Source organism: Oncorhynchus nerka, linkage group LG6 (assembly GCF_034236695.1).
Source record: "Oncorhynchus nerka isolate Pitt River linkage group LG6, Oner_Uvic_2.0, whole genome shotgun sequence".
In the NCBI taxonomy this organism is placed as follows: Eukaryota; Metazoa; Chordata; class Actinopteri; order Salmoniformes; family Salmonidae; genus Oncorhynchus; species Oncorhynchus nerka.
This window is the reverse complement of record NC_088401.1, coordinates 76,447,206-76,460,113: the sequence shown is the minus strand read 5'-3', so window position 1 is coordinate 76,460,113 and position 12,908 is coordinate 76,447,206. Positions and strand designations below refer to the sequence as shown.

Below are 12,908 nucleotides of genomic sequence, written 5' to 3'. Positions count from 1 at the left end.
GACCACACCAGCCACCCTGATCTCAAGACAGCTACTAGCACTATGACCTCACCAGCCACCCTGATCTCTATAGACAGCTACTAGCACTATGACCTCACCAGCCACCCTGATCTCTATAGACAGCTACTAGCACTACTAGCACTATGACCTCACCAGCCACCCTGATCTCTATAGACAGCTACTAGCACTACTAGCACTATGACCTCACCAGCCACCCTGATCTCTATAGACAGCTACTAGCACTATGACCTCACCAGCCACCCTGATCTCTATAGACAGCTGCTAGCACTACTAGCACTACTAGCACTATGACCTCACCAGCCACCCTGATCTCTATAGACAGCTACTAGCACTATGACCTCACCAGCCACCCTGATCTCTATAGACAGCTACTAGCACTATGACCTCACCAGCCACCCTGATCTCTATAGACAGCTACTAGCACTATGACCTCACCAGCCACCCTGATCTCTATAGACAGCTACTAGCACTACTAGCACTACTAGCACTATGACCTCACCAGCCACCCTGATCTCTATAGACAGCTACTAGCACTATGACCTCACCAGCCACCCTGATCTCTATAGACAGCTACTAGCACTATGACCTCACCAGCCACCCTGATCTCTATAGACAGCTACTAGCACTATGACCTCACCAGCCACCCTGATCTCAAGACAGCTACTAGCACTATGACCTCACCAGCCACCCTGATCTCTATAGACAGCTACTAGCACTATGACCTCACCAGCCACCCTGATCTCTATAGACAGCTACTAGCACTACTCACCAGCACTGACTCTAGCACTACTGCACTATGACCTCACCAGCCACCCTGATCTCTATAGACAGCTACTAGCACTATGACCTCACCAGCCACCCTCTATAGATCTCTAGCACTAGACCTCACCAGCTGATCTCAGCACTACTAGACCCTCACCAGCCACCCTGATCTCTATCTCTAGACAGCTACTAGCACTATGACCTCACCAGCCACCCTGATCTCTATAGACAGCTACTAGCACTATGACCTCACCAGCCACCCTGATCTCTATAGACAGCTACTAGCACTACCTCAGCACTACTAGCACTATGACCTCACCAGCCACCCTGATCTCTATAGACAGCTACTAGCACTATGACCTCACCAGCCACCCTGATCTCTATAGACAGCTACTAGCACTATGACCTCACCAGCTACCCTGATCTCTATAGACAGCTACTAGCACTATGACCTCACCAGCTACCCTGATCTCTATAGACAGCTACTAGCACTACTAGCACTATGACCTCACCAGCTACCCTGATCTCAAGACAGCTACTAGCACTATGACCTCACCAGCCACCCTGATCTCTGTAGACAGCTACTAGCACTATGACCTCACCAGCCACCCTGATCTCAAGACAGCTACTAGCACTATGACCTCACCAGCCACCCTGATCTCTGTAGACAGCTACTAGCACTATGACCTCACCAGCCACCCTGATCTCAAGACAGCTACTAGCGCTACTAGCACTATGACCTCACCAGCCACCCTGATCTCAAGACAGCTACTAGCACTATGACCTCACCAGCCACCCTGATCTCTATAGACAGCTACTAGCACTACTAGCACTATGACCTCACCAGCCACCCTGATCTCAAGACAGCTACTAGCACTATGGCCTCACCAGCCACCCTGATCTCAAGACAGCTACTAGCACTATGGCCTCACCAGCCACCCTGATCTCAAGACAGCTACTAGCACTACTAGCACTATGACCTCACCAGCCACCCTGATCTCTATAGACAGCTACTAGCACTACTAGCACTATGACCTCACCAGCCACCCTGATCTCTATAGACAGCTACTAGCACTATGACCTCACCAGCCACCCTGATCTCTATAGACAGCTACTAGCACTACTAGCACTACTAGCACTATGACCTCACCAGCCACCCTGATCTCTATAGACAGCTACTAGCACTATGACCTCACCAGCCACCCTGATCTCTATAGACAGCTACTAGCACTATGACCTCACCAGCCACCCTGATCTCTATAGACAGCTACTAGCACTATGACCTCACTACACTATGCCACCCTGATCTCTATAGACAGCTACTAGCACTATGACCTCACCAGCCACCCTGATCTCTATAGACAGCTACTAGCACTACTAGCACTACTAGCACTATGACCTCACCAGCCACCCTGATCTCTATAGACAGCTACTAGCACTATGACCTCACCAGCCACCCTGATCTCTATAGACAGCTACTAGCACTATGACCTCACCAGCCACCCTGATCTCTATAGACAGCTACTAGCACTATGACCTCACCAGCTACCCTGATCTCTATAGACAGCTACTAGCACTATGACCTCACCAGCTACCCTGATCTCAAGACAGCTACTAGCACTATGACCTCACCAGCCACCCTGATCTCTGTAGACAGCTACTAGCACTATGACCTCACCAGCCACCCTGATCTCAAGACAGCTACTAGCGCTACTAGCACTATGACCTCACCAGCCACCCTGATCTCAAGACAGCTACTAGCACCATGACCTCACCAGCCACCCTGATCTCTATAGACAGCTACTAGCACTACTAGCACTATGACCTCACCAGCCACCCTGATCTCAAGACAGCTACTAGCACTATGGCCTCACCAGCCACCCTGATCTCAAGACAGCTACTAGCACTATGGCCTCACCAGCCACCCTGATCTCAAGACAGCTACTAGCACTACTAGCACTATGACCTCACCAGCCACCCTGATCTCAAGACAGCTACTAGCACTACTAGCACTATGACCTCACCAGCCACCCTGATCTCAAGACAGCTACTAGCGCTACCAGCACTATGACCTCACCAGCCACCCTGATCTCAAGACAGCTACTAGCGCTACTAGCACTATGGCCTCACCAGCCACCCTGATCTCAAGACAGCTACTAGCGCTACTAGCACTATGGCCTCACCAGCCACCCTGATCTCTATAGACAGCTACTAGCACTACTAGCACTATGACCTCACCAGCCACCCTGATCTCAAGACAGCTACTAGCACTATGACCTCACCAGCCACCCTGATCTCAAGACAGCTACTAGCACTATGACCTCACCAGCCACCCTGATCTCTATAGACAGCTACTAGCACTATGACCTCACCAGCCACCCTGATCTCAAGACAGCTATTAGCACTATGACCTCACCAGCCACCCTGATCTCAAGACAGCTACTAGCACTATGACCTCACCAGCTACCCTGATCTCAAGACAGCTACTAGCACTATGACCTCACCAGCCACCCTGATCTCAAGACAGCTACTAGCACTATGGCCTCATGCACTGAGACACAGAACACAACAAGCTGCACAGTTTAGTAACAATGTGACTGACAGTACTGCCACTACAGTACACACACCTAACACAAGGTCACACTGACACACCATGCCCTGTACTCTACTATACCTTCATGGGATAGCATGTTCCCCATGACTTATAGATATACCTACAGCAGCAGTATCTGTCTGAACGAGTGAGATACTGCTCTCTGTCTTCTCATGTCAGTGACCTACTAGCCTCAGCTCCAGGCTGTGGGTACAGACGGCAGGGTGAAGTGGAACCAACCTGGGAAGAGAGGGCAGCGTTTGAGGAGCGGAGAGCAGCAGGAGGACGAGGAGGCCTGGAGAGGAGGGCAACAGCACCACGCCATGTGTACTGGCAGCTTACAGCTCCTAGAAATCAATGATGCCAACTGCTCTCAGCTACTAGGCTTTCAGATTGACTGTCTGGCAGTTTGGCAGTCTGGCGGTCTGGCAGTCTGGCTCTGTCTATTTATCTCAGAGGCAGCACTGACTTTCACTCTCTCCAGTGTAGGATGTTTGCTCTGTCGATCTCTGTAGAGCTTCTTCCTGTATCTCTATCACCCAGTCTATTCTCTATTACAATTATCTCTCTCATTCTCTCTCCCCTCTTTCTCTGGAAATCCCATCTGCCCCCCACTCTCTCTCTCTCTCTCTCTCTCTCTCTCTCTGTCTCTGTCTCTGTCTCTCTGTCTCTGTCTCTCTGTCTCTGTCTCTGTCTCGCTGCTGCCCAGTCTATTAACACAAAACACTCTCTTCTGATGGCATGTGTGTGTGGGCTGGTCAGTGAGAGAGAGTGTGTGTATGGTCACTGAGTGTGTGTGTGTTTGTGTGTATGTCACTGAGTGTGTGTTTGTGTGTATGGTCACTGAGTGTGTGTGTGTGTGTTTGTGTGTATGGTCACTGAGTGTGTGTGAGTGTGTTTGTTTGTGTGTATGGTCACTGAGTGTGTGTGTGTGTGTGTGTGTTGTGTGTGTGTGTGTGTGTGTGTGTATGTGTGTGTGTGTTTGTGTGTATGTCACTGAGTGTGTGTTTGTGTGTATGGTCACTGAGTGTGTGTGTGCGTGTGTTTGTGTGTATGGTCACTGAGTGTGTGTGTGTGTGTGTGTTTGTGTGTATGGTCACTGAGTGTGTGTGTGTGTTTGCGTGTGACTCCTTACTGTAGGTCTCTCTGTATAAGAGTGTCTGCTAAATGACACCTTACTGTGGGTCTCTCTGGATAAGAGTGTCTGCTAAATGACACCTTACTGTAAGTCTCTCGGGATAGGAGTGTCTGCTAAATGACTCCTTACTGTAAGTCTCTCGGGATAAGAGTGTCTGCTAAATGACTCCTTACTGTAAGTCTCTTGGGATAAGAGTGTCTGCTAAATGACACCTTACTGTAAGTCTCTCGAGATAAGAGTGTATGCTAAATGACTCCTTACTGTAAGTCTCTCGGGATAAGAGTGTCTGCTAAATGACTCCTTACTGTAAGTCTCTCTGGATAGGAGTGTCTGCTAAATGACTCCTTATTGTAAGTCTCTCGGGATAAGAGTGTCTGCTAAATGACACCTTACTGTAAGTCTCTCGGGATAAGAGTGTCTGCTAAATGACACCTTACTGTAAGTCTCTCGGGATAAGAGTGTATGCTAAATGACTCCTTACTGTAAGTCTCTCGGGATAAGAGTGTCTGCTAAATGACTCCTTACTGTCTCTGGGTCTCTCGGGATAAGTCTCTCGTCTGCTAAATGACTCCTTACTGTAAGTCTCTCGGGATAAGGAGTGTCTGCTAAATGACTCCTTACTGTGGGTCTCTCGGGATAAGAGTGTCTGCTAAATGACTCCTTACTGTAAGTCTCTCGGGATAAGAGTGTCTGCTAAATGACTCCTTACTGTAAGTCTCTCGGGATAAGAGTGTCTGCTAAATGACTCCTTACTGTAAGTCTCTCTAAATGACTCCTAAAGTCTCTGGATAAGTGTCTGCTAAATGACACCTTACTGTAAGTCTCTCTGGATAAGAGTGTCTGCTAAATGACTCCTTACTGTAAGTCTCTCGGGATAAGAGTGTCTGCTAAATGACACCTTACTGTAAGTCTCTCGGGATAAGAGTGTATGCTAAATGACTCCTTACTGTAAGTCTCTCGGGATAAGAGTGTCTGCTAAATGACACCTGACTGTAAGTCTCTCGGGATAAGAGTGTATGCTAAATGACTCCTTACTGTAAGTCTCTCGGGATAGGAGTGTCTGCTAAATGACTCCTTACTGTGGGTCTCTCGGGATAAGAGTGTCTGCTAAATGACTCCTTACTGTAAGTCTCTCGGGATAAGAGTGTCTGCTAAATGACACCTTACTGTAAGTCTCTCGGGATAAGAGTGTCTGCTAAATGACTCCTTACTGTAAGTCTCTCGGGATAAGAGTGTCTGCTAAATGACTCCTTACTGTAAGTCTCTCGGGATAAGAGTGTCTGCTAAATGACTCCTTACTGTAAGTCTCTCTGGATAAGCGTGTCTGCTAAATGACACCTTACTGTAAGTCTCTCTGGATAAGAGTGTCTGCTAAATGACTCCTTACTGTAAGTCTCTCGGGATAAGAGTGTCTGCTAAATGACTCCTTACTGTAAGTCTCTCGGGATAAGAGTGTCTGCTAAATGACACCTTACTGTAAGTCTCTCGGGATAAGAGTGTCTGCTAAATGACACCTTACTGTAAGTCTCTCGGGATAAGAGTGTCTGCTAAATGACACCTTACTCTAGGTCTCTCTGGATAAGAGTGTCTGCTAAATGACACCTTACTGTAAGTCTCTCTGGATAAGAGTGTCTGCTAAATGACACCTTACTGTAAGTCTCTCTGGATAAGAGTGTATGCTAAATGACTCCTTACTGTAAGTCTCTCGGGATAAGAGTGTATGCTAAATGACTCCTTACTGTAAGTGTCTCGGGATGAGAGTGTCTGCTAAATGACTAAAATGTAAGTATTGAAACATCATGTTGTATCACTACTGAATCAAGAGTTGTGCAACACCTTGCCAGAAACAGGAAGCATTGTCAAACAGTTTGAAAACATTATGGTGTTTTGAGTTAAGAGCAGAATTAGATCCCTTCTTCTGGATTTTCCAAATGCTTTAAATGGGATTACCTGCTCTTATTGTTTATTCCCTCCTCTTATTGTTTATTCCCTGCTCTTATTGTTTATTCCCTGCTCTTATTGTTTATTCCCTGCTCTTATTGTTTATTCCCTGCTCTTATTGTTTATTCCCTCCTCTTATTGTTTATTCCCTGCTCTTATTGTTTATTCCCTGCTCTTATTGTTTATTCCCTCCTCTTATTGTTTATTCCCTCCTTATTGTTTATTCTTATTGTTTATTCCCTGCTCTTATTGTTTATTCCCTGTTTATTCTCTTATTGTTTATTCCCTCCTCTTATTGTTTATTCCCTGCTCTTATTGTTTATTCCCTCCTCTTATTGTTTATTCCCTGCTCTTATTGTTTATTGTTTATTCCCTGCTCTTATTGTTTATTCCCTCCTCTTGTTGTTTATTCTGCCCCTCCTCTTATTGTTTATTCCCTGCTCTTATTGTTTATTCCCTCCTCTTATTGTTTATTCCCTGCTCTTATTGTTTATTCCCTCCTCTTCTTATTGTTTATTCCCTGCTCTTATTGTTTATTCCCTCCTCTTATTGTTTATTCCCTGCTCTTATTGTTTATTCCCTCCTCTTGTTGTTTATTCCCTGCTCTTATTGTTTATTCCCTCCTCTTATTGTTTATTCCCTGCTCTTATTGTTTATTCCCTCCTCTTGTTGTTTATTCCCTGCTCTTATTGTTTATTCCCTCCTCTTATTGTTTATTCCCTGCTCTTATTGTTTATTCCCTCTCTTGTTTTTATTCCCTGCTCTTATTGTTTATTCCCTCCTCTTATTGTTTATTCCCTGCTCTTATTGTTTATTCCCTCCTCTTGTTGTTTATTCCCTGCTCTTATTGTTTATTCCCTCCTCTTGTTGTTTATTCCCTGCTCTTATTGTTTATTCCCTCCTCTTGTTGTTTATTCCCTGCTCTTATTGTTTATTCCCTCCTCTTGTTGTTTATTCCCTGCTCTTATTGTTTATTCCCTGCTCTTATTGTTTATTCCCTGCTCTTATTGTTTATTCCCTGCTGTCACGACTTCTGCCGAAGTCGTTGCCTCTCCTTGTTCGGGCGGTGCTCGGCGTTCGACGTCACCGGTCTGCTAGCCATCATTGATCCTTTTTTCATTTTCCATTGGTTTTGTCTTGTCTTCCCACACACCTGTTTTCAATCCCATTCATTACCTGTTGTGTATTTAACCCTCTGTTTCCCCTCATGTCTTTGTCAGAGATTGATTTGTTGTCTGTGTAGTGTGCTTGTTTGTATAGGTGCGCGTCGGGTCTTCGTACCCATGTTTTGTTTGTACATTTATTGTTATGGAGCATACTCGTGGAACTTTATTAAACTATTCCATATTTAAACTCCATTTGACTCTCCTGCGCCTGACTTCCCTGCCACCTATTACACCTATGCGTGACAGAATCTCTGACCAAAATATATGAAGTCAGCAGGAGAAGACACTATACCCATGGACCTGGAGGAACGCGTTCAGGAACAAGCGAGGGAGCTTGACTGTATCAGCTCCGTCATGGAGCACATTATCCATAAAATGGATCGCGGTGAGAGACAGGGAGTTTCTCCAGCGCCACCACCACCACAACCGGAATCTCCCGTGAACGTTTTTTCCTCTCCGGAATCGAGGATCCATTTTTCCCTACCTACGGGATACAATGGAGATACTGACTGCTGCCAGGGTTTCCTCCTCAAACTAAACTTATATCTAGCCACGGCCTCCCCAGTACCATCTGACCGTGAGAAGAGTTACGCCCTCGTCTCATGCCTCACCGGGAGAGCCCTGGAATGGGCCAGCGCTGTGTGTCATAGGGAGGATGCGGCGTTGGACCATTTTTGAGGAGTTCACCCGCCAATTCCGGATAGTGTTCGATCACCCACCTGAAGGCAAAGCAGCGGGTGAGCTCCTCTATCATCTGAGGCAGGAGACGAGGAGTGCACAGGATTTTGCTTTGGAGTTTAGGACCTTGGCTGCCGGTGCTGGATGGAGCGACAGGGCCCTGATCGACCATTACCGATGTAGTCTACGCGAGGATGTCCGTCGGGAGCTGGCCTGTAGAGACACCACCCTCACCTTCGACCAGCTGGTGGACATGTCCATTAAGTTGGACAACATGCTGGCTACTCGTGGACGTCTAGATCGGGGTCTGGTTGTTCCATCCTCGCGCACCCTCTCTCCCGAAGCTATGGAATTGGGAGGGATGGTGCGCAGGGAGACCGGAGGGGCTTCCCGCTTGAGCACCATTCATGGTCGCAGAGGGCACACTGCTGGTCGGTGCCGGGTTAATTCCTCTGGGAATAGAGAGGGCAGGCAGGGCATTCTGGCGTCACCCCAGGTGAGTAGGCACCATTCTCATCCAGAGCCCTCTGCTGCACTAATGTTTGTCTGTCTTTTTTCCTGATTTTTCACTGCATTCCCAGTATAAGGCACTAGTTGATTCAGGTGCGGCTGGGAATTTCATTAATAAAAGTCTAGCTCATAGTTTAGGGATCCCTATTGTTCCTGTGGATATGCCTATCCCTATTCATGCCTTAGATAGTCGGCCATTAGGGTCAGGGTTTATCAGGGAGGTTACTGCACCTTTGTGTATGATAACGCAGGAGGGTCACAAGGAGAGGATTAGTCTTTTCCTTATTGATTCTCCTGCGTATTCTGTGGTGCTAGGCCTACCCTGGTTAGTTTGTCATAACCCCACTGATTCTTGGCCACAGAGGGCTCTCACGGGGTCGTCGCGAGAATGCTCAGGTAGGTGTTTAGGGGTTTCCGTTGGTGCTACTACGGTGGAAAGTCCAGACCAGGTCTCCACCGTGCGCATTCCCCCCGAATATGCCGATTTGGTTGTCGCCTTCTGTAAAAAGAAGGCGAATCAATTACCACCCCATCGACGGGGCGATTGTGCGATAGATCTCCTGGTAGACGCTGCATATCCCAAGAGTCACGTGTATCCCCTATCGCTAGCGGAGACGGAGGCTATGGAGACATATGTCTCTGAATCCCTGCATCAGGGGTTCATTCAGCCATCCATTTCAATCGTCTCCTCGAGTTTCTTTTTTGTGAAGAAAAAGGATGGCGGTTTACGCCCGTGCATTGATTATCGAGGTCTTAATAAAATCACAGTGAAATATAGCTACCCGCTGCCTCTGATCAATACGGTTATTGAGTTAATGCACGGGGCACGTTTTTTCACAAAATTGGATCTCAGGAGTGCGTACAATCTGGTGCGTATTAAGAAGGGTGATGAGTGGAAGACACTACCTCAGGTCATTATGAGTACCTGGTCATGCCATATGGGTTGATGAATGCTCCATCAGTTTTCCAATCATTTGTAGATGAGATCTTCAGGGACCTGCACGGGCAGGGTGTAGTGGTGTATATCGATGATATTCTGATATACTCTGCTACACGCGCCGAGCATGTGTCTCTGGTGCGCAGGGTGCTTGGTCGCCTGTTGGAGCATGATCTATATGTCAAGGCTGAGAAATGCTTGTTTTTCCAACAATCCATCTCCTTCCTAGGGCATCGGATTTCCACTTCAGGAGTGGAGATGGAGAGCGACAGCATTACAGCCGTGCTTAATTGGCCGACTCCAACCACGGTAAAGGAGTTGCAGCGTTTTTTGGGGTTTTCCAATTACTACCTGAGGTTTATCAGGGGTTTTGGTCAGGTGGCAGCTCCCATTACCTCACTGCTAAAGGGGGGCCCGGTGCGCTTGCAGTGGTCGGCTGAGGCGAACAGGGCTTTTGAGCACCTGAAGACTCTGTTTACCTCGGTGCCTGTGTTGGCTCATCCGGATCCCTCTTTGCCATTCATAGTGGAGGTGGACGCATCCGAAGCTGGGATAGGAGCAGTGCTCTCTCAGCGTTCGGGTGCGCCACTGAAGCTTCGCCCCTGTGCTTTCTTTTCGAAGAAGCTCAGCCCAGCGGAGCGAAACTATGATGTAGGGAACCGAGAGCTGTTAGCTGTCGTAGAAGCCTTGAAGGTGTGGAGGCATTGGCTTGAGGGGGCTAAACACCCTTTTCTCATTTGGACTGACCACCGCAATCTGGAGTACATCCGGCAGGCGAAGAGATTGAATCCTCGCCAGGCAAGGTGGGCCATGTTTTTCACTCGTTTTGTGTTTACTCTTTCTTACAGACCAGGCTCCCAGAACGTTAAGGCAGACGCATTGTCTCGGCTGTATGACACAGAGGAGCGGTCCATGGATCCCACTCCCATACTCCCAGCTTCGTGTCTGGTGGCGCCGGTAGTGTGGGAGCTGGACGCGGACATTGAGCGGGCGTCACGTGCAGAGCCCTCTCCCCCTGAGTGTCCAGCTGGTCGTCTGTACGTTCCGTCTGCTGTCCGCGACCGATTGATATATTGGGCTCACACGTCACCCTCCTCTGGTCATCCTGGGATAGGTCGGACGATGCGCTGTCTTGAAGGAAGGTACTGGTGGCCCACTTTAGCTAAGGATGTGAGGATTTATGTTTCTTCCTGTTCGGTGTGCGCCCAGTGCAAGGCTCCTAGACACCTGCCCAGAGGTAAGCTACAACCTCTACCCGTTCCTCAACGGCCACCTGTCGGTGGATTTTTTGACTGATCTTCCACCTTCACAGGGTTACACCACGATCCTGGTCGTTGTGGATCGGTTTTCAAAGTCCTGTCGTCTCCTCCCTTTGCCCGGTCTCCCTACGGCCTTACAAACTGCAGAGGCCCTGTTTCCACACGTTTTCCGGCACTATGGGGTGCCTGAGGATATAGTGTCTGATCGGGGTCCCCAGTTCACATCAAGGGTCTGGAAGGCGTTTATGGAGCGTCTGGGGATCTCGGTTAGTCTTACCTCAGGTTTTCACCCCGAGAGTAATGGGCAGGTGGAGAGAGTTAACCAGGATGTGGGTAGGTTTCTGCGGTCTTATTGCCAGGATCGGCCGGGGGAGTGGGCGAAGTTCGTGCCCTGGGCAGAGATGGCTCAGAACTCGCTACGTCACTCCTCCACTAACCTTACTCCCTTTCAATGTGTATTAGGGTATCAGCCGGTTCTGGCTCCTTGGCATCAGAGCCAGACCGAGGCCCCTGCGGTGGAAATTTGTTTCGGCACGCTGAGGAAACCGGGGAGGCAGCCCACGTCCACCTTCAGCGTGCCATAAGACGCCAGAAAATTGGTGCAGACCGTCGCCGCAGTGAGGCCCCAGTGTTCGCACCAGGGGACAGGGTCTGGCTCTCGACCCGAAACCTGCCCCTTCGCCTGCTCTGCCGGAAGCTGGGTCCGCGGTTTGTGGGGGCGTTTAAAGTCCTGAGGAGAGTGAACGAGGTATGTTATAGGTTACAACTACCCACTCATTACCGTATTAATCCCTCGTTCCATGTCTCTCCTCAGGCCGATGGTGGCTGGCCCGCTCCAGGAGGCTGAAGTGCGTGATGTTCCTCCGCCTCCTCTAGACATCGAGGGGGTTCCGGCGTACTCTGTTCGATCCATTTTGGATTCGAGACGTCGGGCGAGGGGCCTTCAGTACCTCGTGGACTGGGAGGGGTACGGGCCGGAGGAGAGATGCTGGGTTCCGGTGGAGGACGTGTTAGATCCTTCCATGTTATCAGAATTCCACCGTCTCCATCCGGATCGCCCTCCGGGTCGTCCCCGAGGCCGGTGTCGACGCGCAGCTGGAGCCGTGCGTTAGGGGGGGGGGTACTGTCACGACTTCTGCCGAAGTCGTTGCCTCTCCTTGTTCGGGCGGTGCTCTGCGTTCGACGTCACCGGTCTTCTAGCCATCATTGATCCTTTTTTCATTTTCCATTGGTTTTGTCTTGTCTTCCTACACACCTGTTTTCAATCCCATTCATTACCTGTTGTGTATTTAACCCTCTGTTTCCCCTCATGTCTTTGTCAGAGATTGATTTGTTGTCTGTGTAGTGTGCTTGTTTGTATAGGTGCGCGTCGGGTCTTCGTACCCATGTTTTGTTTGTTTGTACATTTATTGTTATGGAGCATACTCATGGAACTTTATTAAAAGATTCCATATTTAAACTCCATTTGACTCTCCTGCGCCTGACTTCCCTGCCACCTATTACACCTATGCGTGACACCTGCTCTTATTGTTTATTCCCTGCTCTTGTTGTTTATTCCCTGCTCTTGTTGTTTATTCCCTGCTCTTGTTGTTTATTCCCTGCTCTGTTAAACTCAAGCCAGCAGTATTAACTAAAAAGCAGGCCCTAATTTGCATTTAAAAAACAAATGCAAAACTACATATAGCAAAAAGAAAACTGATCAATGAATGATTGCCTTGGACTATTAGCATAGCAGCCATTAGCGGCTGAAATTCTACACAAAACCAGTGGTGGAAGAAGTAGCCAATTGTCATACTTGTGTAAAAGTATAGATACCTTAATAGAAAGTTACTCAAGTAAAAGTAGAAGTCACCCAGCAAAATACTACTTGAGTAAAAGTCTAAAAGTATTTTGTTTTAAATAT

At 48.3% G+C, this 12,908-nt stretch overlaps 1 protein-coding gene across 3 annotated transcripts in view; it reads right to left on the bottom strand.

Moving 5' to 3' along the window:
- Positions 1–12,908, bottom strand: part of LOC115126521 (SH3 domain and tetratricopeptide repeat-containing protein 2-like) — a 78,532-nt gene that overhangs the window by 58,705 nt on the left and 6,919 nt on the right. The window contains exon 2 of one of the 3 annotated variants that reach the window (XM_065019878.1): positions 3,458–3,616. The exons of the other annotated variants lie outside the window; for them this stretch is intronic. Within the exon in view, the coding sequence (XP_064875950.1) occupies positions 3,458–3,482 (25 nt within the window). The 5' untranslated portion in view covers positions 3,483–3,616. The remainder of the gene's footprint in view (positions 1–3,457; positions 3,617–12,908) is intronic. 3 annotated transcript variants of the gene reach the window in all.